The sequence below is a fragment of the Nicotiana tomentosiformis genome, chromosome 3 (genome assembly GCF_000390325.3).
Source record: "Nicotiana tomentosiformis chromosome 3, ASM39032v3, whole genome shotgun sequence".
Taxonomy (NCBI): Eukaryota; Viridiplantae; Streptophyta; class Magnoliopsida; order Solanales; family Solanaceae; genus Nicotiana; species Nicotiana tomentosiformis.
In genome coordinates, this window is record NC_090814.1 from 126,536,767 (window position 1) to 126,564,745 (window position 27,979).

Sequence of the window (27,979 nt, forward strand, 5' to 3'; positions counted from 1 at the left end):
CGGGTAGAAATGGCGTGGGATAGCCACTTTTTAATATGGTATTTAGTTTTTATTCACTATTTTTAATGCTGAGCAAAAATAGCCACTGCTCTATTAAAATTAATATAAAAAGATATTTTTACCCTTTATTCGTGAGTGCTGTGTAAATATAAAGGACATGGTGTCTTTAACATTTACACTGCACACATGAAGTTAAGGACGTCATGTCCTTAATATTTACACTGCACATATGAAGTTAAGGACATGATGTCCTAAAGTTTAATAACGGAAAATGCAAATATAGGACACGTTGTCCTTAATATTTACACAACATTCATGAAGTTAAGGACACCATGTCCTTAATATTTACACAACACTCATAAAGTTAATTTACAGTGCACATATGAAGTTAAAGACATGAGATCCTAAAGTTTAACAACAGAAGGTGCAAATACAAGTTAAGGACATTATGTCTTTAACACTTACACTGTACACATAAAGTTAAGGACGTCATGTTTTTAACATTTACCCTACACATATGAAGTTAAGGACATATGTCCCAAAGTTTAACAATAGAAAGTCCAAATATATGACACTTTGTCCTTAATATTTACACAATGTTCATGAAGTTAACGATACTGTGTCCTTAATGTTTACACAGCACCCATGTCTAGCATATGAGTATTTTTGTCCGGGCGGGATAAAAAATTATTAAATTAAGCAAGAGCAAAACCGTTTTAAGTTTTAAATAGCGGCTAAAGACTAAACACATCTCTACGCGACACTTCCCGACACCGGAATCCCTAACATTAGACGGATTTGGACTTCAAAAATTACAAGCCCTTCTAGCTTCGGGTATAGCCGGTGGACAACAGTCTGAGTTTTGCTTTTGATTGTACTGCTTCTCTCCATCTCTTTATGTTGAGTTTGAGATTTTGACGTAGGTTCTGAAATAGTGGGTTTAAAAATTGAGTTGACACTTGTTATTGGTTTCTTCTCTTGTCAAGCTTTTTGATTTTTTGACCTAGGGTTTGAACAACCTTGTGGATCCTCTGTTGTGTTGTGTTGTGTTGCGATCGATTAGTATATTTTTCAAGGGCCCAGGTCCTTGATTTGTAGGCCTCACTTTACTGGTACTTTTCCTGGCTTTTGCGTGATTAGTGATAATCAATTACTATTGTTCATTGAATGGTTTTTATTGCATTCTTATTGAAATTTGTACACAACGACAAAAAACATGCTTATTCTTTGGAGTAGTATTTTAACCTGATAAAGTTGTTTCGATTTACCTTGTGAATTGATATCTGGTATGAATTATGATGGTTATTTCTTTCGAGGAAACATCATGATATGGGTGAAGTTATCAGTGCAATATGAATGATGTAATTTTATAGTTTGTCAGTCTCAATTTATTTCTGTTTCAATTGTTGGAAGTATTTGATTTACTCGATTTCGGTGAGTGAGAAGAATCAACTGATGATTTTATTCGATAGAGAAAAGTATATTATATGTTTTGTGTAAAACATAATCAACTGCCTTACAATGTAACTAATCCATGTGCTAGATTTGTGTGATTGAGGGGCAGGAACTCTAGCAATTTTGACACCCAAATGCATTTTAAATCTAACTTTCATTGTTTACGTATTTTGCTGTTTAATGCAGTTAAAGATGGGGTCTGACTTGAGGAGGTGGGTTTCAGACAAATTGATGTCTCTTTTGGGGTACTCACAGCCCACAGTTGTTACTTATGTTCTTACTCTTTGTACGTCCTCTTCTTATATTTTAATAAACATTGATTAGAGTACCTACATTCTGATGTTAAATTGTTGTGGCAACATTGTTCATAATATCACTTCAATGCAGCTAAGAAAGCTTCATCACCTTCTGATCTAACTAATCAGCTCGTAGATATGGGAATGTCATCCTCTGGTGAAACAAGGGTGTTTGCTCAAGAAATTTTTTCTAGAGTTGAGCGCAAGACGACAGGGCCAAATGTTAGTATTTCTTACAGTTTCAGTTATTTCACAGGGTTTCACTAGTGAGGATTCTTTTGGTGAAACATTGCGCTTTATCTCTTAACATTTGGTATTTCTTGTTGCACCAGCTGTATTTACAACAAGAAAGGGAGGCTGCAAAGTTGGTGAGGAAGCAAAAAACCTACACGCTTCTGGAGGCTGATGATGATGATGACAATAATGTTGGTGGTGAAAGTAATTCTGTGTCCTCTCAGACTAGGAAAGAAGATACCCATCAGAAGAAGTTCAGGAGGAGGGTTGAGACCCATGAAGACGAAGACGAAGACGACGAGGCATAGTGCTTATACTCTTCTTCTTCTTGATAGAATTCGGTTTTGTTTCTGATGGTAAGCTGCCCCAATAGTGCTTGTTGTATTAACAGGTTTCCTTCTATTGACTAAATATGATGGTGCAGGTAGTTAGGAATGTGGGCGATGAAAGACGGGTTAGGAGACGAACTTCCCTAGATGAAGATGACAGTGACAACTCTGAGGTACAGCTTATGGTGTATTCTTTCAACTTTTTTGCCTGTTCACCTTCTCCATACTCAGAACTCCTGAACCATTTGATATTACTTGCATGCTTTGCTGTTGCAGTCAGAAGAGGAAATACTTCGGGACCAAAAGGAGAGGGAGGAGTTGGAACGACATCTCAGAGAGCGAGATGCTGCAGGAACTAGAAAGGTGAGCAATTTTAACATCTTTTGAACCTCCGTGTGCTTAGATAGCATGCAGTGCTTTTATGATTTGAATTCGCTGTCAGGGGTTTGGGTGGAAAGGTATGTTTGAGTAATTGGTAAATCAATCTATTAATTCTTCTGTTTTCAGAGTTGTAAAATTGAAGCATGGATGCACTTTAGGCAATGAAAGATTGGTCCCATACAAATACGAATCTAGTGGGGTAGTCTTGTGGATTTGACTATCTTCTAATGCATTTGAAACCAACAATTTTAGATGAAGCTTTCATTTAAGTTTTTGTTGGTTTAGTTGCTGTTAATTTGAAAGTTTAAGACTGAGGCACATATGCACTTGGATCGTCTATGTTCTATTTGCTATCATATACACCTTCTATTAGGTTCCCGGTCTGAGCATCACATTCTTTGATTGTGTTTGTGCATTGATATAACCTATATATTTGAATATCTCTCTTGATTCTCTCTGCCTTTCCAGGGTAGGGGTAAGGCTGCATACATCCTACCCTCCCCAGACCCCACTTGTGGGATTACACTGTGTTGTTGTTGTTGTTCTTGTCTCTCTTGATTAGTTGCTCTTTTCTTCATAAAAAAATGTTGCTCTCTAAAAAATGCGGCGTGCATGCGCGAGGGTTTTCTGTGTTATTTTGCTAGCTTTTACATCATTCTGTGAGAGGTTTTGATTGATATCTCTTGTTGAAATTATTGGATATGTGGGTTGCTCTAGTGGTGAGCACCCTCCACTTCCAACCAAGAGGTTGTGAGTTCGAGTCACCTAAGAGCAAGGTGGGGAGTTCTTGGAGGGAGGAAGCCGAGGGTCTATCGGAAACAACCTCTCTACCCCAGGGTAGGGGTAAGGTCTGCGTACACACTACCCTCCCCAGACCCCACTAGTAGAATTATACTGGGTTGTTGTTGTTGATTTCATCCTGTGTCTACTAATGGAGGTCAGACTTATTTCTTGATGGTATTCAGCATATTTCTTTGTTCTAATACTACTGTGGTATTTTTGTTTTCGTTAACAGTTGGCAGAGCCAAAATTAACAAGGAAGGAGGAAGGTACTTGCTATAGATACAGTTCCTGCTGTACATGTATTTGTTTATTTTTCTTATTCTTCAGTAGAAAAAATGAGAATTTATGCAAGTGAGCTCATACATGGATATCTGACAGAAGAGGCAATCAGGAGGTCTGATGCGTTGGAGCGAGATGACATTGGAGCTTTAAGGTTAGTCACCATACAATCTAGTTCAGTATTATATTATTATCTTGCATCTCACAAAATCTTCTAGTAACCACGTCAATCCATCATGAACTTGCAATACCTCTTCTATTTGAAGTTCATTTACTTATCTATTTTGTCCAAAGGAGCTAATTGAAGTTGGTGTGTCTCTTTTACCTGTGGTATTATGTTAATAGTTTTGAGGAGGTACTTGAACTTTATCCCCCCCCCCCCCCCCCCTCCCCCAAAAAAAAGAAAAAAAAGGGAAGCAGATGAAATAGGCATGTTGGACTTAGGAAAACATTATCTTGCTTGTTAGTAGATAAAATGGCAAGGGACATGAATTGGAGCTTGGATGTCATTTTTTCCCGCCTATTGAGTATTCCACTCTTAAAGAAGAAGAAAAAACTAGATAGCTCTGCTTAAAAAAGGGCAGCCCGGTGCACTAAACTCCCGCTATGCGCGGGTCCGGGGAAAGGCCGGACCATAAGGGTCTATTGTATGCAGCCTTACCTTGTATTTTTGCAAGAGGCTGTTTCCACGGCTCGAACCCCTGACCTCCTGGTCACATGGCAGCAACTTTACCAGTTACGCCAAGGCTCCCCTTCTAAGTTAAATTTTGGTCCAGGCTAATCTGCTTTAAGATAAAAGACGACGCGATAAGTATGTACAGATTGGGGACATGGTTTGACCGAAGTCATTTGTCAAATCAGCATCTAGTTTGCATGAAAAGTAGAAGTGGAGCATCAAGCTCTTTTAATGCGGAATACATCTGTCTGGATATTCTCATACTTCCTTCATTCTAAACAAGTTAAAGACATGACGGTGTTCTTCAAGCAGCTTTTCTTTCTATTCAATCTTCTGTAGTCTCCAACTCGTGGTTGTTTCATCTACTGTCCTTTTTAATACCCCTAAAATGTTGAACATCAAGACACGAGAGTCCATATTTGAATTTGCAATGCAACTGTGGTTTGTGCATTCACTGTGACCTGTGCCAGAGAACACCAGCTCATGATAATCTATCTCCTCTTCCTTAAACTTCTTGCACTTCAGAGTTGAGAGGAGATAGTACTAGTGACAGAAAAAGGCACACTGTAGCGTTTGGAGTAGAGAACTATGTTTCTATTCATCCTTTCTTGGATTGATTGGGTATGTAATTGAGAAGCACTTATTCGTCATCCTTATCATTTCTGTTTCAAAAAAATAAAATAAAATTGAGAAGCACTTGGGTGTTAATGTCCAACAAGGTTTTCGTGAAATAGACTGATCTTTTGTTGATTGAATGGCTTCGTGCACATTACATTTTCTAGTGCATTGCATTCGATACTTAGTTTTCCTTTACTATACTTATGTATTTGTTATTCTTTGTCTTTTTCTTGTGGGATTTGGGAGAAGGGTGAAAGAGGGGGGGGGGGGGCTTCTGTTATCTACAATTTAAAATAGACGGTTCAATTTTGGGATGAGGTACTGTATCTTTGCATCTGGGCCTCCATGAAGGACATTGTTGAATTACATGCCTCAGTAGTCGGATTTGCTATAACTATGTGAAGGATTTAGGGCAGAAATTGGAAACAAATTTACTTGTGTGAACAATTTGTTCGGGCAATCTCAGAATATCTCCCTAAGCTTTAAAGAATATCACATGCCAATACCTATTATTTTGCACATTAAGTATTTGTCTCTTTAGCTGGCCGCCAATCCTTGTTATTTTGCACATTGAGTATTGGGCTGTTAAGCTGGCATTCACAGATTATTTGCACTCACGTCTCAATTTCACTCTGATCCAGGAAGGTTTCGAGGCGAGAATATTTAAAGAAGAGGGAGCAGAAGAAGCTAGAGGAACTAAGGTATTTAGATGAATGTGTATTGTAGTTTACAGTCTCTTATTGTATGGAAGTAAATTACGTTTTCCTATGTTATATAATCTTAAATTATTTCATTCTGGTAATTAGTCAATGTATAACCATGTTTGTGGTATTCCAGAGACGATATAGAGGATGAGCAATACCTGTTTGAGGGAGTGAAGCTGACAGAAGCGGAGCAACGTGAATTAAGGCAAGGAAATACACTTCCCCTGCTTTGTTTTGATGCTTGTTCTGTAATAATTCTTGATATAAGATTGCTTTTCCTAATTCATCTGATTTCTTCATTGCAATTGATTCCATACTGAACTCACTCAGTGGTACTTGTTAATTTGAAGACTTATTCTTGCTATTAAGAGATTGCATGATGAGGAGTGCATCTACTATTTTCCAGCTTAGCAAGATTTTGAATCCCATAGTGGTTTGTGTTTATCATTCTCTTTTAGTAGCTTATATAGAAATGGTTTTTACATGCCTTGTCTTTCCTGCTTTGGTGGGAGTCCTACTTCTAGTTGACGTGAAGTCATCCCGTGTTTCTCATCTGTTGTCTCTTTGGGTTTGAACTTGATTTTATCTGACTACTTGTTCAATGGTTGTGATAATATGCGGATTCCAGCTCACTCAATGTGATATAATTTCATCATTCCCTTATCATACGAAGATACTGATGAGTACTAAATGGATTCTTGTGAACGTGGAATTAGTGCCTTTCTGCATTTGCCTTTTTTAGTTTTTGGTCTAACATTCTCTTAAGTAGACTTTGATTGAATCCGGGTTTGCTTTATATGCGCATATGCTATTGTGTACTCAGGACCTTTGCAATTTTGCAGCTATAAGAAACAGATATATGAACTAGTGAAGAAGCGATCAGAAGACACCGATGACCTAGGCGAGGTAATCGATATTCTGAATATTTATCGCTTCCAAGAACATTTTTTAATGTGATACATTATTTTTTATTGTCTGTAGCATTTACTACTTTGATTTCTTGCTTGTCATAGTTCCTGGCATCTCCTTCTCTTTCCCTCCCCCACAACATATGGATAAAAGGTAGACAGGAAAAATGATGTCTGGATCATCACTGCCAGTGATCCTTCCTTGTCCTAACCTTCCTTTTGTGAAAGACTCGTTTTTGTTCTATTGCCAGTATTATTTCTTCAATCTTCTCTTAAGGCTTGAGTGCAATTTAAGGAGCTTCGATAAAAATACTGAACATCTAGATTTGTTGTGTGAATTATATTTTCCGTCCATAGTTGAAATAGTGGATGATTGTACCTTTTTTTGAAGTTCTTTTTACAAAGTATCAATAACTGGAAGAAAAAACCTCAAATGTTGTTCTCGCTCTTACCTTTTTGAACAAACTAGTGGATGTTGGATGGGGGTGCGCGGTAATGTGAATTTTAGCAATTACTGGAAGCCCTGTGTTATTGTTTTCTACTTGGTTTATTTTCTTATCCCATGTTTAATGTTCCAAATTATTCGTCAGATAGGTCTAAATCAAGGACAATGAGTTTGATGCAATTTTACTAGGGCCACTGATCTGAAGAAGATGTGAACCCATTGTAAAACTATTGGAAAAAAATTGTAAAAATATTGGAAATCGGGAATGGAAATTAAGTTGATTAAGTTTGAATTCTATTCCATGTTCCAGTTTATCTCAGTTTTCGTATGGAAATCCCTTATTTTTGTTTTTATTCTAAATACAGTATAGGATGCCTGATGCCTATGATCTTGAAGGTGGTGTAAATCAGGAAAAGAGATTTTCGGTGGCTTCGGAGCGTTACAGGTTAGTTATATTGAGAAAGATAGTCGTAATAGTTGCTCTAGCATAATGAGATGCGTAAAAGTGCTATTTGGTCTTGGAGAGTCACTTTTTTAATTAAATTTTTTATATGGTCTTGCATTCTGTTTTGACATTTCCAGGGATCCTGCTGCTGCTGAAAAGATGAACCCCTTTGCAGAACAAGAAGCATGGGAGGAACATCAGATTGGTAATCTCCAATTCACTGCTGCCATACTCAATGTTTTTGATGAACTTAGGAAGTTTTCTAGTCTCTAAGTTTGGAGTCATCGCAATGCAGGGAAGGCAACACTTAAATTCGGGTCAAAAAATAGAAAGCCCACATCTGAGGACTATCAGTAAGTTATAGCCCCCCCCCCCCCCCCCCAAAAAAAAAAACAAAAAACAAAAAAAACACATGTAAGTGTATGTGTACATACAGAAAGGATGGTATTGAAGAATTGGCTTCTGTGCTTTACAGTTAGTGGATTTTCCTGTATCAAGGATCTGAAGGTATTTGTTTTCCAGCTAAATCTTATTATTCAAACCCGAGAACTACTTTGGTGCAGATTTGTTTTTGAAGACCAAATTGAGTTCATAAAGGCAGCAGTGATGGATGGTATTAATGTATGTCTGCTTATTCAATCTTGTCAACGTGTTATGCTAAATCTCTTTTCGCTAATTTCTTGATCATTGGTTTAAGGCCGTCTTTGGTTTGTATGCAGGTTGACCAAGAGTCTCCCGCTGAGTCAATAGAGAAGTCTATGGCTAAATCAGCATTTGAAAAACTTCAGGTATCAATTTATCAGCATCATGTTGTGCAATAGAATTAGCACTTATGGGATGTTTGGTATGCGAACAAGTTATAGCAGGATTACAATGTAGGGATTATAATACGTGGATTAAATAACATGTTTTGTGGTAGATGTTTGGTTTGGATTAAAATTGGGATTTAGGGGTATAATATAAAACTCGTGTTTGGTTTTCCACTAGATAAACTTGGATAAACTTTTTGTTTTCAGTTTTAACCTTGGCCTTCTTAAAAAACTTTGGGAGAAGAGCTTTGGGGAAGGGCATCTTTGTCTTTTGATTATTTTATCTCGGGATTAGCTAACCTGTAATAGTTATCCCACATGGAATTTGGTATACGAATCAATGGATAGGAATTGATTATGAAGTCTGCATCTATAAAGTTGTCCTTTCTGTTAGAATTCTTCACTTTTGCTCTCTGGCTTTTGCACATTATTGTACTACTAGGTTTTTATTGAGACCATTTTTCTAGATTGACCATGGGTTGTACCTTCCAATTTTGTTGCGTTCGATTATTGAAACTCGTTTTTGCTGATCGTCTTTCCTGTATACATTCTTTAGGAGGATAGGAAGACCCTACCAATATATCCCTACAGGGATGATTTGCTCCAAGCTGTTAATGATCATCAGGTTAGGTTGGTTGCTTTGCATTTGTTCTTACTTTTCTTTTGTTGTGGTCGCAGGCTAGTTATAATGTCCTTTTTACTAAATTGTTGTGTAGACACTATTTACAAATTTGTTGCTTGTTGCAGGTTCTTGTTATTGTTGGAGAAACGGGTTCCGGGAAGACCACCCAGATACCGCAGTATCTACACGAAGCGGGGTATACCAAACGAGGGAAGGTATGGATGTCTCTTATATAGAGTATGTACCACACCCTCCAAAAATAAGGAGGACATTTTTTTAAAGAGGCAGAGACTGTTTTCTGGGATAGCATTAACTACCATGCCAAGGGAAGTGGCTGGAACTAAAAGAGAATGACGCCTAACTAATTGAGGGATATGCTATCTTACAACTCCGTTTTGATAAGTACTTTGGACTATTCAGATAAGCACCAGGAAAGTGCTGATGTTACAAAAGTCCAGAGGACTTCCCCTTTAGTTCAGGAGTCCGAGAAGTCCACCAATTAGTCGAAATCATTTACACTTTTTACGATTCCCCAGCAAAGCAGAAGTCAATTAGCATCGAAATTCGACATAGTGTATTACTTTTGTATTTCATTCAAAGCATCTATTGTTTCTCTCTCTAGACTCCCTGAGTACATAAAGGTTTTCTTCATAAAGCTCTTATATGCTTCCTACCTCTTTATCCCCGCCCGCTATTTATAGCATCCTTTAAGGTCCTTGCGATGCCGATGGTACTCCAAAATGATTAAGGAATATTCTCCAGATTTGACTGACAGGAGGATAATGTAGAAAGAAAAGGTTTATGGCCTCAGTTGATTGTTCACAAATGTAACATCTACTGCAAGGTATAAACCCTCCCCCCCCCGGGGGGGGGGCTGCAGATTAGTAGATACGTCCTTATAAGCATGTATTCTAGAGGAGTTTTACTCTTCCTGAAAGTTTTCCAATGCCAGAGAATATTCACACCATTTCCCAGCAAAAGCTTGCAGCAAGATTTTTTGGTAAACGATCCTTTCTCTTATCAGCTACCTCCTCCACATATGCTTTGTAAATCCTTATTAAAACGGATGGAAAGAATAGAACATATGTTCTCTTGTTTCCTTTTCAGCATTGCCGAACACTTAAGGAAAATAATAGAATTCTCCCCATGATGGATTTGAATCACCAAGTCCCTCCACCCGTGTTTCTTGGTCCAAGCATAGTGCAAGTTATGTTGTCATATACAGCTCCATTTCCTTGGAGGAGGAACATGGTTGGAGCCAGCAAAGAGTTGGCAATCTCAGTTCAAAACAAACTTTGCTACAATTGGCCCCCTTACCTCTATTTATAATGTTGAGAACTTCTCAGTTCAAACTCTGGCTGTTGCTGTTGGGCTCTCTGTTATTTTAGGTTTGGTTTGTGGGTCTTGTTTCTGCAATTCTTGAGAGTTCTCTCTCTCTCTCTCTCTCTCTCTTCCCTTTTTTTTTGTTGAGAAGACGTCAACAAAAGACTCTAGATCTTCCATGTATTCTTGCTTACACCAAAAATAGTAAAGGGATAAAAAATGCAGTTTCAGTTTCTGGATAGGGCTGTATTTATCTTCAAAGCATCTTTGGTTTCTCTCTTTCCATATTGTCCACCAAATGCAAGCTGGGACAATCTTCCATCTCTCTTTCTGGTTGGAGGAGCTACTATATCTTTTCCAGCATTCTAGTAACTTCTAGGGTATCATTTGGCATAACCCACATGATTCGTTTCAGATTAATGAAAATCCTCCATACCTGTTCTGTTATCCTGCAATGCAAAAAAAGATGGTTGATTGTCTCTGCCTCTATTCTACATAAATAACATCTGGAGCATAGGTTGAAGCCCCTCTTGATTAGGCTATCCCGAGTCAAAATCGCTTTTCTGGTCAAAAGCCATGTGAAGCAAGCAACTTTGTAAGGAATTGTTGAACTTCTCTCTTCCTTTGATCAAAGACCTTTGGAAATCTTTCCACATAGCTTTTATGAATTGTTGAAGCTTGCTTGTATCTTGTGTATTCATTCTGTAGCTGTCCACGAATGTGGTGATACCTTTGCGGTCACCTTATTTGCAGTTCAGTTAATTGGATTGTCTGTCACTATATTGCTACGGGAATAAACTTTTGGGGTAGGAGGAGCATTTTTCAAGGGTCCTGCAGTATGGTATGTTAACTTTGGTTGATTCTGTGAGGACTTCTCCACTGTCATTTTCTTACTCCACATCTCTGTGTTTCTACCTTTAGAGATCTTTTAGCTCATCTTGCTTTTGCAGATTCGTTGCGTGTTTATTCTGTGTCCCTTTCTTTTCACTGTTGTTTTACTTTTGAGCTCGGTCAAAATAATGCATGGAACCTACATATTCATGGGCTGTGTCTCTGCCCAACCAAAGGTGCGGTAGAATGAAAAAACTTCCTAGAGAGGTTTTCTCTGTTGCCCTTGCAGCAATCCCAAATAGGGAATAGGGAAGCCAGAATATTTGGCTATCCTAAATCATGTTTTTAGGAGATGAATCCTACATGACTTTCTGCCTGTAATCTTGTAATATAGGAAAGCAAGGCCCTCTGCCAATTCCTTATTTTTTTAGGCAACTCTAAGTTTTTGAACATGAACCATAAATTTTGTAGTGATTCTTTTTGGCAGTGATTTATTGTCAAGGCAATGTATTCTCCCTCATGGTTGAAGCCATTAAACGCCTATTCTTAGCGATGTAAAACTGGAACCAGAAATATGGTTTATGGTTGCTGAAACTAATATTTTGCTTCTCACAGATTGGATGTACTCAACCTCGTCGGGTTGCTGCAATGAGTGTTTCTGCACGTGTTTCTCAAGAAATGGGAGTGAAACTTGGGCACGAGGTATGCTTCAGATGATATGTTTTCTCTTACTTTTATTAGTTGTAGATGATGTGTTTGCTCTTCATTTAGCATATGTTAAAGTTGAAAAGAGGAAAGCTGGTTTTCATGTAGTTTGTAGCGAGAATCCTCTTGATCATGTTTGCACTGAGACGTTTTTGCTAATCGAGTTCTGGTTATAGGTTCTGGTACATCAGAGAACATCAAAGGCTTCTGCATTCTGATCTTTATTTATTATCTGCTCAGTTGTTTGCGTAATCTCTTGACATTGCCTTGTTCAAATGATAATTGTACCTTAGGACTTGGACATATATTTTGTCAATCTTTACATCAGCTTCCAACATGTAATGATTGAATCTGTCATGTCCAGGTTGGCTACTCTATTCGTTTTGAAGACTGCACTTCCGAAAAAACATTGCTGAAATATATGACTGATGGGATGTTGCTGAGAGAATTCCTTGGTGAGCCTGATCTAGCAAGCTATAGGTCTGTGCTGTAGTAAATGATTTTATTGGTATTCCTTACCCAACTCCCAAGCCTTTTGATTTGCCTAATCAAGTGTTTGGCTTTTCAGTGTCATCATGGTCGACGAGGCTCACGAAAGAACGCTATCCACTGACATCTTGTTTGGCTTGGTTAAGGCAAGTTCTCCCTATTTTAGCCTTTAAATCTTAATGTGATGCGCTCACTCTTGGTCATAATTGGAAGCCGCTCTTTGTTTGGGAACTGAACAATGGACATTATGAACTCTTTACTTGTTTGTTTTGTCAATGCAGCATGCATACATGAAATTAGACAAAAACTCTTGTTACTGGATATATCCTAATTTTCACTACAGTTCAGGAAGAGAAACCTGGAGAAAATTTATTGAAAAAAAAATCTCCTCATAGAAAGGCTTTTCCATTGGGCTCCCCCAAAATTCTCACTTTGATTCTCCAGGCAAGAAATGGACTTTTCCCAAGTTTCTTATACTTTCTTTCAAAGGAAACATGCAACAGAAAATGTTCTCTGTTGTTTTCCCTTCCCTAGTTTCCAAGCAAATGATTAATAATGTTACGGTAGCTGGTGGGCTTGTATGGATTGGTGAACTAGGATGGGGAGTAACAACTTTACATGGGTCTCATTTGACCTTCAATTGTGACATTCATGAGTGTGAAACTGCATCCCCATCACCTTCTTGTTGCTGATATAGCTACTTACTTTATCACAGGATATTGCTCGATTTCGGCCTGATCTAAAGTTGCTTATTTCAAGTGCGACTCTAGATGCAGAGAAGTTCAGTGATTATTTCGACTGTGCTCCAATTTTTAAAATTCCTGGAAGGCGGTTTCCAGTTGAGATACATTACACAAAAGCACCAGAGGCCGATTACTTGGATGCAGCAGTAGTCACCGCTCTTCAGATCCATGTAACTCAGCCACCTGGTGATGGTGATATCTTAATCTTTTTGACTGGGCAGGAGGAGATTGAAACAGCGGAGGAGATCATTAAGCACCGGATAAAGGGTCTGGGGACAAAAATTGCTGAGTTGATAATTTGCCCAATATATGCAAACCTGCCAACAGAACTGCAAGCCAAGATATTTGAGCCCACTCCTGAAGGGGCTCGTAAGGTTGTCCTGGCTACAAATATTGCTGAAACATCATTGACGATTGATGGGATTAAATATGTTATTGATCCAGGATTCTCTAAGATGAAGTCTTACAACCCTCGGACAGGAATGGAGTCACTACTGGTCACTCCTATATCGAAGGCGTCTGCGAACCAACGGGCTGGTCGATCTGGAAGAACTGGTCCTGGGAAGTGCTTTCGATTATACACTGCATATAACTACATGAATGATTTGGAAGACAACACAGTCCCGGAAATACAAAGGACCAACCTTGCAAATGTCGTGCTCTCTCTCAAGAGCCTTGGGATTCATGATTTGCTGAATTTTGACTTCATGGACCCCCCACCTGCAGAAGCTCTACTTAAAGCGCTGGAACTGCTCTTTGCCCTTAGTGCCCTTAATAAGCTTGGCGAGTTAACAAAAGTAGGTAGAAGAATGGCCGAGTTTCCTCTAGATCCGATGCTGTCCAAGATGATTGTTGCCTCTGATAAGTACAAGTGCTCTGATGAAATAATAAGTATTGCTGCAATGCTTTCTGTGGGGAATTCTATCTTCTATCGTCCAAAGGACAAACAAGTCCATGCGGACAATGCACGGATGAACTTTCATATGGGCAATGTGGGAGATCATATTGCTTTGCTAAAGGTTAGTTGCTGAATGATAATGGACCTGTTTTGGTACAATATATTCCTGGTCAATATAGGTTTTTGTGGCATGATGATGTGCTTTGCATATCTTCTTTCTTCATATTTGTATCTTCCCCTTGGTCAATCCTGCCTCTGAAGTACACCCCAATAGGTAGAGAGACAAAGTAGAAACAAGTTTCCATATGGTGGATTTGCCTCCAAGAGGTAGTTTTCTGGGGTGGGAGGTAGGCATGACAAATTTTATGACTGTTGAACAGTAAACCAGAATAAAGAAATGTCTTGTATGATCAGGTGAAATTAAGTGCTACCATGCGGGTATATATTTCTTTTGGTGTCAGGGGGGAGGGTACATCTGTAGGATGTTAAAGAAAATGCAATGTCTTTATCACACTTCAAAATAATTGTCATGTCATGATAACGCACTATCATTATTTATTTACTTGAAATTTAGCTGGCTACCTTCAAATAAACAAAAAAGAAAATCTGGTTTGCAGCTTGGATGCATGCTAAAAATGGCTTTCTTCTTTGTCTACTGTTGTTTTTCAGGTTTATAATTCCTGGAAGGAAACAAACTTCTCAACGCAGTGGTGCTATGAGAACTACATCCAGGTTAGTATCAAATTCCTGTTTTATGCTGTGATAGTCTCCTCTTTTTCATGAAAGACATTTAATAGCTAAATAAAATGCATCCAGGTTAGTTTCAAATTCTTGTTCTACGCTGAGTTAGCTCTCTTCTTTTCCTTGTTGAAGGAAGCCATCAAGCCCAATAAAATTTGTATTTAGCTATGAATCATGATTCTGCTGCTACAAATATTTTAGTGCTATCATGTTTTGTTTAAATTTCACCAGTGTCATTAGAAGATCATTTTATCCACGGCGCTTTAACTAAAAAAGGCACTTATTATTAACAATAAAGAAAAGGCCCTTAATATTCCATTCTCTAGATTTTTATAATAAGATGGGCTTAAATGGAGCGACATGGAGGAGGATTCATATGACCAAACTCATTTTGATTGTGATTGAGGCTTGTTGTATCGTTGTATCACAGACATGGCTACGGGAGGGAATTGACCCTGTCATGACTGCAACTGTTATAGAAGGGGTTTGGGGGAGTGATTGTAACTTTAATTGATGGGTGATGTTGATTCATCATTGTTACTTGTAATGTTTAATGAAACGTTCTTTTAACTTTCTAGGTCAGAAGCATGAAGAGAGCCAGGGATATCCGAGATCAATTGGAGGGCCTGCTGGAAAGGGTGGAAATTGAGTTGACTTCAAATATTAATGACTTGGAAGGTATAAAGAAGTCTATTACATCAGGATTTTTCCCCCACTCAGCCAAACTACAAAAGAATGGGTCTTATCGTACTGTTAAACATGCCCAGACAGTTCACATTCACCCCAGCTCAGGTTTAGCACAGGTAAAGGATTTTGTTTACTTAGAGAAGGAAAAATAAGTAGAAAAAGATGTTGCATGTTACAAGAGGCTCTAAATTGCTTGGCAAAGACAATGAACTCAAGATGCAAAAAGATAAATTGCAATTGTTGTTTTTACTAGAATAGCGGACATTTGTAGTGCATCAGTATCTTCCTTAGGATTATTTTTTTGGCCTCACCGCTTCATACGACCCAAAATATGGTATTCGTGTTGGCAACTTAACAGTTGAGATGTTAATGCAGTTTAAAAGTTCGTGATTATAGACTGACCACCTATTGAGCTTATCTGGTAGCAGATTCACGACTTTCCTAGGATTTACTAGTTTTCTGATGATCATCCCCGTCCCCGAGAACTGGTACTTATGACCATCTCAACCGGCTATCGAAATCTTATCTCCCCCACCGCTCCCATCTCAATCCTTCACTTCTTTTTTGATGAGGTAAATTGTTTTATTAATAATGGAAAAGCTCATGTATACAAAAAGTAGAAAATCTACAAAATAATATGATTCTCTTTGAATGACACCTGATCTTCTATATAAGCTGGGATCTCATGGGTACACCAAGAACTGGGATGGAATGTACATCGTCATACTCTGTTCTGTCAAAAGCTCTTTTATTTCGTTCCTTCTACGGGACAGACATGGTGCTAGTGGGGCAACATTCCAGGTTATTCAACTTGTCTTCCTGAATTTCAGCTGGAGAATGTCTCCTTCATTGTACGCCGCATAGTGCATTGCAGTTTGACCCATCTCAAAATCTCACACTACAAACAAATTGTAAAAGGTAGTCTACATCTTCACATGATATTTGCATATGAAGCACCAGTTGACGTACATAATCTTTCGTTTTCTTAATTTTTCATATGTCAATAGCCCCCTTTGATGTTCTTGGTCCTTTGGAATCTGCGGAAAACTTGATTCCTCCCTCACCAAGAGCTTAATTATTGAAAACAATCCACCTCTTACCTCCTCCCACCACCTTCATTTATAACATGTGATATGCTTTGCTTGTTTAGCAAGCCGTGGAATTTAGCTGCTTTCCATTCCTGAAGGTTCCGCTTGATCCGTACATCTCGATGAACTCCTCCCTCCCATAAACCATCAAACTTGTTGTACTGTCATCTCTTTCTGGCTTAAGATAATGTGAGGGGTCGTTTGGTATGATGTACTAGGTAATCAATAATGGTATAAGAATTTGTATTGAGTTTATACATTGTTTGCTTGTGATGTTAAATCTAGGATAACTAATCCATGTATTATTTTATACACCAATTGGTCTATTATCTTATCCAACCACCAACATGGAATAACTAATCCATCTACAAGCTATACATGGATAAAGCACCAAAAGGACAAAAGTACCTTGTCTTTTTTCTAAAAGCCTATGAAGACCAAATATCCAAGGGTACAATTATAAAGTCATTATTTTTTAGCTTAAAAAGTAAACAAATAATTTAGATGATACTTTGTATACCCAGTTTTAGTGCAATGAACCAAACACTCAACAAGAAATAATCCATGTACTATTAATTTTCGTATTATTAATCCCTGCATTACTACTTCCTACACTATGATAAATGTATAACTTGTGTTCGAACCAAACGACCCTCGAGTGTTTGGGAATGTGAGTCTCAATGTCTCTTTTTTCACACCACCTATGACTCCTAGAGTTCATTTTACTTTCACCCTCTAGCATAAAATGTTATGTTGCTGATGAAGTCTTCCCACTCATTCATAATATTCCCCCACATTCCGTACCCAAAAGGGCATTTGGTATTTTTGGTCCTCCATCCCCCTTTTTGCGTGCTTTTATGAATCACCTCTCTCCATATATTGTGTTTCTTAATCACGAATATTCATGACCATTTTCCTAATAAGGTCTTTCTGAAAACTTAGAGATCTTTCATTCCAACTGTCTAAGTGGAACTATCTAGTCCCATTTGCTGAGTCCCATAGGAAGTTCCTTTGAAGCATTTCCAATTTACCTATGATACTGGCCGGTGCGTGAAGTAATGATAATGCACGTAGAGATGGTACTGGAATCTATTGAACTCACTTTATTGGAAGTACCCAAGGGTAAGCTTAGATAAGTAATTGGAACTTGGAAGAGTTCCAACCACAACACTTGTGCTAAATGTTCAATATTGTTCATGTCATCCATCATAATGCTATCACACTTCTTGAGGTTGATCTTGAGGGCTGACACTGTTTGGAAACATTTAGGAACCTGTCTAAGGTTATCTCCTTGGTTAATGTCTGTGTCACAGAAAACTTAAGTGTTGTCTACAACAACAACAACAACAACCACCCAGTATAATCCCACTAGTGAGGTCTGGGGAGGGTAGTGTGTACGCAGACCTTACCTCTACTCTGGGATAGAGAGGCTGTTTTCGATAGACCCTCGGCTCCCTCCCTCCAAGAACTCCCCACCTTGCTCTTGGGGTGGCTCGAACTCACAACCTCTTGGTTGGAAGTGGAGGATGCTTACCACTAGAGCAACCCACTCTTGTCAAAACTTAAGTGTTGTCTGCGAACAAGAAATGTGAACCTTCATTGTATATTATACTGGATTGCGGTAGAGAAGTCCCTCAAGGCGATAGCTATCCATTATTTTACCCAACACTTAGAGTTTCAAGATGAATAGCATGTGGGATGATCGGTCATCCTCTCTCACGCCCTCGAGCTCCAAAGAAATCACACGTGCTTCCATTCACTAGGATTGAGAATTTGACCACTGATATGCATAACTTGATCCCTTTCTTTTCTCCACCTATCCGAGTCATATCTTCACATTTTATATCCAGGAACTCCCAATTCACATGATTATAGGCCCTTTCAAGGTTTAGTTAGAACAAGATTCTCGACTTTCCCACTTCCTTCTGGGATCGACCACTTCGTTTGCCACCAAGAAGCTTCTAGGATCTGTCTTCTATCCATGAACACATTCTGAGAGGTGGAGTCTTATCTTGTCCAACACCTTCTTTGATCTAGTTGAAAACACTTTAGAGATTATCTTATTGATGCTCCTGCTGGACTTATAGGCGGCATGTAATGATTGGTGTTCATTGCTCCTTTTTTTGGTAGGATGACGTTAAAGGATGTGTTGAGGCTTCTTCAAAATTTGGAGTCTCGTAAAATCAGTATTGGCAAAGGCTCATTTAAGGCGCGCTTAAGCCTGAAAGCTCAAAAAAGCCTAGGGGTATGCGCTTCGCCACTTAGACTGCGCTTCAATGTAGGCAAAGTAGCAAGGCGCGCACCTCATTGCCCATAAGTTCGATGTTGATAGAGCGGTAACAAAAATATAATTGGCAAAAAGATATATTGATTGCTAAGGAAATCATTATAACTAAACATATTACTTTTTTTGCATTATATATATATATATATATATATATATATATATATATATATATTTTGTTGCTTCGTTGTGCCTTTTTAAACCAAAACCCACGCTTTAATTGCGCTTTGCACTTAAAGCTTTGATAGACCCGGAGTGCTTTTTAACGCTTTTCTCCCTTGACAACACTGCCTAAAATGCAACAATGGTTTTCATAACCTTTGCTTTGGCAGTCGAATGCTTTTGGAAGAACGCTAGATGAATCCATCTTGTCCGGATCCATAATACTTGCACGATTCTCTGCTGCCTCCCTCATCTCGTCTTCCTCAATCTCCTTGTCCAACTACTCCCTCATATCATGTCCTATTTTTTTTTTGATAACCGTATTGTCCGAGCCAACTTGCGCACACCTCGACTAATTCCACGAGGTACTTGCCACCTCCCACCAGCAACATGTACTAGGTAACTCTATCCAAGCCTGGGAAGAAATCACCTAGTATTTTTTGCCTCCTGGTATTTGAACCTAAGACCTCATGGTTCTCACCCACTTCATTGACCACTAGGCCACACCCTTGGATGCTCATGTCATGTCCTATTTGATTGAACAATAGCCTTTTAAACTTAGCTTTCCAACTCACCTCATCTTTATACTAGCATGCGCTATCACTCCTCTTATCTCTCCTCATATTGATATAGCCCTCTATCCTCTTCCAAAGACTTGAAGTTTAGCCTCCTATTCACCACTGCTGCCTATGAAGAATCTTGTATCAGTCTCCTCCAACCACAAAGCACTCGATCCCCTTTCCCCCTCTCAACTTCCACCAGCTCATAAACTCTCGCATCTTCACCTCTACCCTTCCAAGATTCTCCCTATTCCACACCTGTATCTGTCCTTTCGGCATTTTTCCAACTTCTTTTGGATTTTGAATGATGATGTGCCTGTGACTGCAATCCAATTCCACCAGTACTGCTACTCTATTTACGAGATCTTGTCGGAAGATAAATACACGTTTATACTGTTTTCTTGAAATTGTTAGAACGGCAACACCAGAGTCAAGCTCCGTTACAAACTTTACCAATTGAATATTCTTGTTCCTCTGTTTCATGGTGTCTGTAAAAGACTGATCGTAGACCGATCTCTAGTTGCGTCCTTTTTTTAATTGGTGTCCCCGAAGGGGCCTGGTTGGTTCCTTTCAGATTTGCTGATTCCTTCACCTTGATCTTCTATTAAGGTACGTGTCTTTGCTGGTGCCTTCTAATTTTTTTCAGAAGGATATGCAGTAGAGGAGAATGCATCACATGCTTTCAGTAGGAATAAACAATCATCCTATCTAGCATCATAGCATCCTCCAAGATGAAGAGTTAGGATCACTGTCTCTTATGATATACCTGATGACTTTCATGAAGAGAGGAACTGATCTTGAGGACTATCACGGTCGGTCAAGCTAGTAAAAATTTGGACCATCTGAATATGTATAGTCAAAAAATGAAAGAACAGGCATTCTTTCAAGGTCAATGGTTAGTCTCTGCCTCATGTTCTCGAATCTGAAAGGGGCGTGCGTGCTTCTTCCTCCGCTACCATCTAGCATGATGGGTTAATGGTCCTCGATCTACACCTTGACTGGGGAATCTGTGGTATGTTCAGTACCATTTCCTTCCAAGAGGTTGATACCAAGAATCTTCAACTCTTGTTTATGATGTCGAGCCTTCAGCCGTGGCCCATATGTAACTAGCTTCTGTCAAAGGATCATAGTATGGTTTACTTAGTATTTTTAGGTTGAGAAGACAGGCAGTCTGACCTTTTCCTTCTTGTGGATTTATTAGTCTTGTGATGCTCTTCCCTGAGAACTGGTATTTCTGTGTGTTGTTTAGCTAATTATGACTGAGCCAACCAATGAGGTCTTATCTCCCCCACCCCTCTCATTTCAATCCTTCCACGCTTTCAAATTGCATGCACACAGTTTGTTGTGCTTTGTTTTTTTAAGTTGTCAAGACAGATAATGTAACCTTAATTATGATAGTAACTACATGAGAATCATTTGCTCTTGCATATTGTAGGTGCTCCCTAGATGGGTTGTCTACCATGAGCTGGTCCTGACAACTAAGGAGTACATGCGGCAGGTTAGTCCACCTCTCCTTTATCTCTCTTCTTTTTGTTTCGTAGCAGGGTTGTTATTGCATGTGCTTAATCATTACAGAGATTGTAATTGAGGGTTTTCCTGGCAGGCAACTGAACTGAAACCCGAATGGCTTGTAGAAATAGCTCCTCACTACTATCAGTTGAAAGATGTTGAAGACGGTAAGCGTTCTTACTCTCTTTTGTGTTATTTTCATTTTTTGGTTTCTGTTTGTCTGGCTGCTTTATTGGTGCCTCACAGCTAGACTACATCCCATCTCCTGGTTGAGGGACTTGCAATCCAACATGAACATTTGGTTTTAGGCAAGGGACTAGTTGCATTCAGCTTTGTTTTCAATAAAATATTGATATTTCCATTCGGAGGAGGGTAGGATTGCACTTGTTGTTTCATAATTAAAAAAAAACCTTTTACAAGAGGGGTCATATAACTTTTTTAATCATTGCCTTCTGTAGTCCCAACTTCAAGTGGCGTGTGACTGCAGAAAAGTAAAATGAAACCCCTTACTTTTGCCAGCCATATGCTACTGCTGGAAGGATATCTTATAAGCTGCGTCTAGTTTCATTTATTAGAGAATTAGATCCAACGAGCCTTGCTGAAATGGAGTCATCTAAGGGTGGAGACATTGCTATTTAGTTTAAAATGCTTTTCTGCTTGATGCATATTAGGGGCCAAAATATCCAAAGTATAATCCTCATCCGCTTGATGCCTATTAGGACCAAACTGTTTAATGTTGAGGCCATTAGTTATCATATTTTTTTGGAGTTTGGCAATTGGATTTCATTCCACAAAATATGACGTCGTTCCAGTTGCTTTATTTAAATAACGTAATATTGTTGTGTTTATATGCCTTCTGCAGCTAGCTCAAAGAAAATGCCTCGCGGAAGTGGCCTTGTATCTTAGGATCAACTCCTATTTTTGCAAAAGAAAAGAGCATTGTCAAGAGAGTGGTTTATGCTATGAAAATCTGCTCGTTATACTGCTAGGTAGGACTCTGCTAACTGAAGAAGTCCATGGACATTAACTGAGATGATTAGATAACTGTATATATGATTTTTGTAAATTCACGGCTGTAATTTTTTGTGCGTGCGTCTTTTTGATGCATTTGTTGTATGAGGGTGCTCAACTGTCTGATTAATGAGCTGCGCCTCCTTTTAGTGATTGATACTGTGTATTAGTTATGTAGTATATAAATTGTGGTTAATCCATTTGTTTTATACGATGGGCTTGCTATGACGAGTTAACAAAAGAAAATAGTGGTGATTACAGAAGAAAACTATTCTTGTTATGCGCTAGTACTTTAAATTCAACAAAGCTCTCTAATTCCTATACTGCTTTTGTTTATATTAAGATGTTTGAGGGGACACGAAGGGTAAAGCAATTTGATACTATGTATAAGTCTGGTCATAAATTAGCTCACTGCCCTTATTACGCTAGTTGATAACTTCATTTCACCCTTTTTTTTCCCGACTGTAACTTCATTTTCGTGTTGTCCCATGTTATTTTTATCATATTTTTAAACAACATTTCCTTCTCGCCAGTGCTCTAGATCTTGTAATTTATGCTAAAATTTCGTTGAAGATTGATATTTCTTCTTAGAATGTCATTAAGAGAAGATAATATTATGTATTTGGAAGTGTCATTTGGTTAGGGGATGTTATAACGATCTAAATTAGAAAGATATGGAGTTGTTATTATTGACTTTTTGCTAATATTATTGCATTCCGGAATAGGGATAAAATTTGCGTACATACTACCTACCCCAGATCCCACTTGAGTAATTTCAGTGGGTTGTTGTATTCTTCATGTTGATAATGAGCTCGACAATAGTCGTGCTCGCTCTATGAACGAAAAGGTCCAACTATCACAAATGTCTTAAAACTATTATTCAACGTTGAGCAAGATGGCTCCACCACTGAAGAGATAGAGCTTTTCTTCTGTCTTATATTTAATGAATCGTATAAAATATGAAAATGAATTACATGGCACCAATATTTTTTTAATATAGGAAAAGCTTATTGATATAAATAAATATAGTTATTGGTGTACACCGTGAAATTGACAATTTTATGCTTGACATAAACCAAACTTATCTTTTTTGGTGGGTTAATAAAATAAAATAAAAGGGAAAAAGGGGAAGATTTTGGAGGAGCGACGTCGTCCTGACTCCTGAGATACAAGTGAAAAACCCCTATCAAAACCCCTTAGGTGGCCCAGTTCTCTTGCTCTTCCGATTCGATTGCAGTGCAGAGCAAAGCAGAGAGAGACGCAAAAATTTACATATATGATTCGTCAGACTTTCTGTTCAAACTCAGCATCAAACTCTCGTCGCTGGATTTCTTCGACAACACAACTTCATGGCTCCTCTTGGATGGACAAGATTAAAGGTGCATTCGCCGGCTGTCAAAAGACCTCCTCTGAACCTGAATTACCCACCTCTCAGTCATTCACTCTCCTTCGTAAGTATTTGTAATACACTGACAGCATATATAGTAATATCCTTTATTGTGTTGTCTGAGTTTACTCTTCCTATTTGATGGGATGTTTTAGGATTTGCGGACGAATTGAGCAAAGCGAGGAAATTGGGGACTCTGAAGCAGTACATTGTAGGGCGAAGTAGCGAAGCTACATTTGCTGATGCTTTTGAGAAGCAAGAATCGATTATCAGATATCTTGGTGCTTTGGATCCCACTGGAGAGGTTTTCCCCTCATTTTCCTTTTCTCTATAGCGCTTTTCTGTTTAACTTGTGATTTAGGGGGGTTTAACAACCTGAAGATTGAAACAATTTATGTTACAACCGTAGTGTTTACAAAGTCTGAACTTTTGATGGATTTCATAGATTCCCTGCAGTGGGAAAAGGAATTCAAAGTCCTTTTTATGTAAAATATTGTGCACCTCTTACTGCAGTTAAATGAAAATTTCACATAACTTAACCCAAAAGAAATAAAATTATAAAATTCTTTTCGGGACGAATAAAATATATTTGTAAACTAATGCGAAAGACAATCTTAGAAAGTTAGTATTCATGTGTCGGAGAGATGGAAGAAACTGTTATCGTGAAAAGACTTGGATAACCTTTTGAAGCCCTTTCTGTCGTTAATTCTTTATTTTTTAAAATAGAATCTTCAAACAATTCAAAAGCAAGAGGCAGCAAAACATTGCAAGTGCACAATAGCTGATGTTGAGAATACATTGGCAAAGTTTACTTGGGCAAAAGAAGCACAAACGAAACTTGAGAAGATGAAGGAAGAAGGGAAGCCAATGCCAAAGAACATGGCTGAGGTACTGTATATTGCATTTAAGATTGCTGCTCTATGGCATATTTTCACTCTTTGTTTTACTCCCTCCATTCTATTTTATGTGACACTTTCTTTTTTAGGATGTTCCAAAAAGATTGGTGAATTATCTATACCTGGAAACTATTAAATGTTAAAATATCATTCTACCTTTAATAAAATGATTTGTTTGGAGTCCACTTGATATAAAATCTGATGTTTTTATCAGGAGAGAGAAAGATGAAAGGACGCATGGAACTCTTATCTCTAATTTAATTGTCTGTAGTAAGGACAATTTTGGTACTTTGCGTAATAATTAGCTTATGTGACAAAAGTTTTCTTTTATTTCTTAAAATCCATGTCCCGTCAAATTTCTTTACATAAAATGGGAATGAGGGTATTATAGTTTTTTTAATTTCTTAAATCTTCTATATACCGTATTAGGTTTTCTGGTTGTTTGATTCTTTCACTTTCTGGTGAGATTTTTGGTTGCATTGTGGAGAGATGCATATTCTTTGTGCATTCTAAGAAAAGAAATTTTCTGTTATAGATGCCAGTAACGTGGGTGCATGTGTATCATTATGAAGTGTGTACGGGTTTGTTTCTCTGGTCCATTCATGATTCAATAGTTATGGGTTGTGGTGGAAATTCAATAGCACTTAAGGTCCTCATCCAAATAATTGGTTCTGCACGGAGTCTTCAGAATATGAGAAAAGAACGCATACAATATGTTCCAGTATTGGTGCTTCCTTTTTCTGTGGTTATATGAAGTTGACTTATATTGGGTTCTTCTAATATTAGGTTCAAAAGTTGATGGGTTCATCCCCGATGGATGTTGCACGATCGAACTTGGCTAAGAGTGGGCATATTAGTAGGAATGCATTCTGTCCTTGTGGTTCCAAGAAGAGATACAAAAGGTACTTCTGCTTTTCTTATTGTTAAACATGAATGGCTATTTCTCAATGTTTGAATTCCTTAGAGCAGGAAGAGAAATGAGACATGTGTTTATTAGATTGCGCTATTGGTTGCCAATGTTCGTGTCTTCTCGCCGTGTACTGTAAAGACTACCAAACTTTTTTCTTCCTTCTCCTTTTGCCATCTCTATTGACCAGTCCGTATTCCACAGGCGGTGTTAGGTGATTATCAAATGAAATGTCATATGTGATGCAAGAAACATTGACATTTCTGTTTCCATGATCTATAGAATCCATACATAGAGTGGGAGTAGATTATTAATCATGTTTGATAGGAGTTTGCAGATTCAACGTTTGCTTGGTTTCTGTCAGAGGTGATTTATGGTTTACTAACATTCCAATGTCATGATGTCACATCATTGACGCTGATCATCTAAGTCGTGGGTTGTTTCATCCTCAGAAACCTTGACCTATTTTTTTTTTCCCTGGGGCTTTTTGAGGGTGGGGGATGAGTTTCTGAGGCTCTTTAAACTGTTCATCTACATAAATGGCTGCAAACCATCCATGAATATGTTTGCTGGTATCTACTATGATAAATTGTTAAATTTGTCCCCCGTTATACTATTGGACCATAAAACTCCCTGCCGTCTTACTATTCGAACACATATACCCCTTCTTTGACGGAGGGGACACGTGACACGTATCCAAGTCTCTTGGTATATCTGGTCTAAAATTAAACTTGACCCGCTCCATTACCCAAGACCTATAACCTAACCCTCTTCTTCTTCCACCTTATCCCCCTCCATTCCTTTCTTCTTCCACGACCACCTCCCCCTACACTCGCCGTCACTGCCAAATAAGATTGGAAGTATAGTGGAGATCTGAGACACCCCATATGGTGCTACTCAGTTGGATCTTGAAATGCCGAAGAAGAGGTTGCTGCAATTCTGAGGCAATTTTATTGTCATTTTTACAAATAGGAAGTCCAAAATTTAAGGAACAAGCTTACATCTTATGGGAATTTCTGAATTAAGTTGAATCTTTCATTAGGACCTAGACTGAGTTTAGAAAAAAAACGTTGCTAATTTTGAAGATCAATGACCAAATGTCACTGCTGTGTTAATTTTTTTTGCTTGTGGTAACCAGAAATTGGCAACATTTAACATTATCTTCAAATGGTGATGAAAATGATTTTTGGTGATATATGTAAGAGTGAGTTGCAAAGGGGTTTATTAATAATGGTAAAATAGAGAGGAAAGAATTGTGTTCAAGGTAATTTCCAAATGGAGGTGCTGTAATTACCTAGGAACAGAACCAATTGGCTAATGTTGCTACACTTCCAGCTAGATTTTTGACCTCTTGTGTATATTTCTCCAGATCTGTGTATAAATATGTGTGTAGGTATAGAGAAAGGGGAAGAGAAAGTGCGAGGTGACAAATATAAAGATTCTCCATCGTTTCCGGCGAGTTCACTGGTAGAAATTCCGGCCATGGTTATAATAGTGAGAAGGAAAAGAGGAGAGAGAGATTAGAGAAGCAATGTGGGCGGACTTTGGGTCGGGCAATGTTTTTTTTGAAGTGAACCGGGTTAAAAGAAATGAGATGGGTCGATTTAATATGTGCCCAGATGTAAAAAGGACACGGATTGGTGCCACGTGTCCCCTTCGTCAAAGAAGGGGTATATGTGTTCGAATAGTAAGACGGCAGGGAGTTTTATGGTCCAATAGTATAAGGGGGGACAAATTTAAACAATTTATCATAGTAGAGGGACAGATCAGACCCTTTTCCGTTTTCTGTATGCTTGTATATTGGATATTCGAAATATTTTGTGCTCTGGAGCGATGAATATTGTTTATAGATTATGTATACAATTAGTGTTTAACCCTATATTATAATGTTATCTCCCCTCTCTCTGTCTCTCTCCAAAAGGAGCTCTGCTGTGGCTGTCTTTTTCCTCTTTTGCGTTAGCCCGCCCTCCCCCTTTTTTTCACGTGATACGAAGGACGTGCACGTCTGAGTTAACTCATTAGCCCATCAGCCACTGAATTTAAAAATTGTTAGAGCATAACCGACTGGCGTAGATGAGCTGCTTCCCGGAGATATCACCGCGGGATATTTGCCCAATCTCTGCTCCCAAGATCTAGGAGAAAAAAGGGGGGGGGGGGGGGATAAAGGAACTGCATCAATAGTGGCTTCTCTAGCCTACTCCCCACCCCACCTTCCCCTTTTTTTTGTGCTTATTGTCGTGCTGTTGTGGTTTGTGTAGGTGTTGCGGGAAGGATTCAACAATTTAAAGAAACAGGAGAGAATAAGTCAACAAATCTAGCTAAAGATGAGGGGCAAACATGTCCAAAAGAAGAAATTCTTCAATGGTCGGAATGACATTTCCTTTTTGTACTCTTGATATTCTTTTTCCCCTTTTCTCCTGGCGTACGTGAAAAAGAGTGACAAACTCATTTTTATTCGGTCATGGTTTGGTCAATAGAACTAGAGTCGGCTTCCTTAATTAAGTCCGTTGTTCCTCAGTAGCTCGGTAATATTTAGTGTGGCAGATTGTTGATTACTAGCAATAACTCGTGATTCCAAACGATGTGCAGACGGCTTGTCAGTTGATTGCTGTGGGTGCCAATGTTATGTCGTTTAATAATTAGAAATGAACCTGTATGTTCGCTAATGCACATCAAAATTCACCTTCTGCTTTAGTCCTATCTAGTTTCAAGGATAATTGGTGATAAATTAAGAGAAAAAACTGGTTTTAAATTATTTTATGATTAATTATTGA

The 27,979-nt window shown here is 38.4% G+C and overlaps 2 protein-coding genes across 6 annotated transcripts; both read left to right on the forward strand.

Annotated features, from left to right (window-relative positions):
- The first annotated feature begins 705 nt into the window (after window positions 1–705).
- Window positions 706–22,283, forward strand: LOC104120241 (pre-mRNA-splicing factor ATP-dependent RNA helicase DEAH1). Of its 5 annotated transcripts, none has more exons than XM_070197569.1 (28): window positions 706–834; window positions 1,642–1,741; window positions 1,843–1,973; window positions 2,084–2,287; window positions 2,410–2,487; window positions 2,591–2,677; window positions 3,711–3,744; window positions 3,857–3,911; window positions 5,693–5,752; window positions 5,889–5,960; window positions 6,598–6,661; window positions 7,474–7,553; window positions 7,691–7,758; window positions 7,849–7,906; window positions 8,117–8,174; window positions 8,273–8,341; window positions 8,919–8,992; window positions 9,110–9,199; window positions 11,061–11,148; window positions 11,754–11,840; window positions 12,208–12,323; window positions 12,412–12,478; window positions 13,048–14,094; window positions 14,643–14,705; window positions 15,293–15,517; window positions 20,931–20,993; window positions 21,099–21,171; window positions 21,867–22,283. In XM_070197569.1, exons 2-28 carry the CDS (start codon window positions 1,648–1,650, stop codon window positions 21,908–21,910), a joined length of 3,249 nt encoding a protein of 1,082 aa, XP_070053670.1. In that variant the 5' UTR covers window positions 706–834; window positions 1,642–1,647; the 3' UTR covers window positions 21,911–22,283. The 5 variants fall into 5 exon arrangements, with proteins under 5 accessions (XP_070053670.1, XP_070053669.1, XP_009630268.1 ...); XM_070197568.1 differs by having other exon boundaries at window positions 719–874; XM_070197571.1 differs by having other exon boundaries at window positions 765–834; window positions 2,084–2,341.
- An 877-nt stretch (window positions 22,284–23,160) lies between these two features.
- LOC104120242 (uncharacterized) lies at window positions 23,161–27,871 on the forward strand. The gene is made up of 5 exons (XM_009631977.4): window positions 23,161–23,466; window positions 23,558–23,706; window positions 24,129–24,290; window positions 25,085–25,200; window positions 27,464–27,871. The coding sequence occupies exons 1-5, from the start codon at window positions 23,292–23,294 to the stop codon at window positions 27,489–27,491; spliced, it is 630 nt and encodes a 209-aa protein (XP_009630272.1). The 5' UTR covers window positions 23,161–23,291; the 3' UTR covers window positions 27,492–27,871.
- Window positions 27,872–27,979: the final 108 nt, after the last annotated feature.

Excerpts from the sequence above, each read along its gene's own strand:
- LOC104120241 (XM_070197569.1), top strand. The coding sequence starts at position 1,648 with ATGGGGTCTGACTTGAGGAGGTGGGTTTCAGACAAATTGATGTCTCTT. Across the intron at positions 2,678-3,710 it reads ATGCTGCAGGAACTAGAAAG|TTGGCAGAGCCAAAATTAAC; the intron begins GTGAGCAATTTT and ends TTTCGTTAACAG. Across the intron at positions 21,172-21,866 it reads GTTGAAAGATGTTGAAGACG|CTAGCTCAAAGAAAATGCCT; the intron begins GTAAGCGTTCTT and ends TGCCTTCTGCAG.
- LOC104120242 (XM_009631977.4), top strand. The coding sequence starts at position 23,292 with ATGATTCGTCAGACTTTCTGTTCAAACTCAGCATCAAACTCTCGTCGC. Across the intron at positions 23,467-23,557 it reads TCAGTCATTCACTCTCCTTC|GATTTGCGGACGAATTGAGC; the intron begins GTAAGTATTTGT and ends GGGATGTTTTAG. Across the intron at positions 23,707-24,128 it reads CTTTGGATCCCACTGGAGAG|AATCTTCAAACAATTCAAAA; the intron begins GTTTTCCCCTCA and ends TTTTTAAAATAG.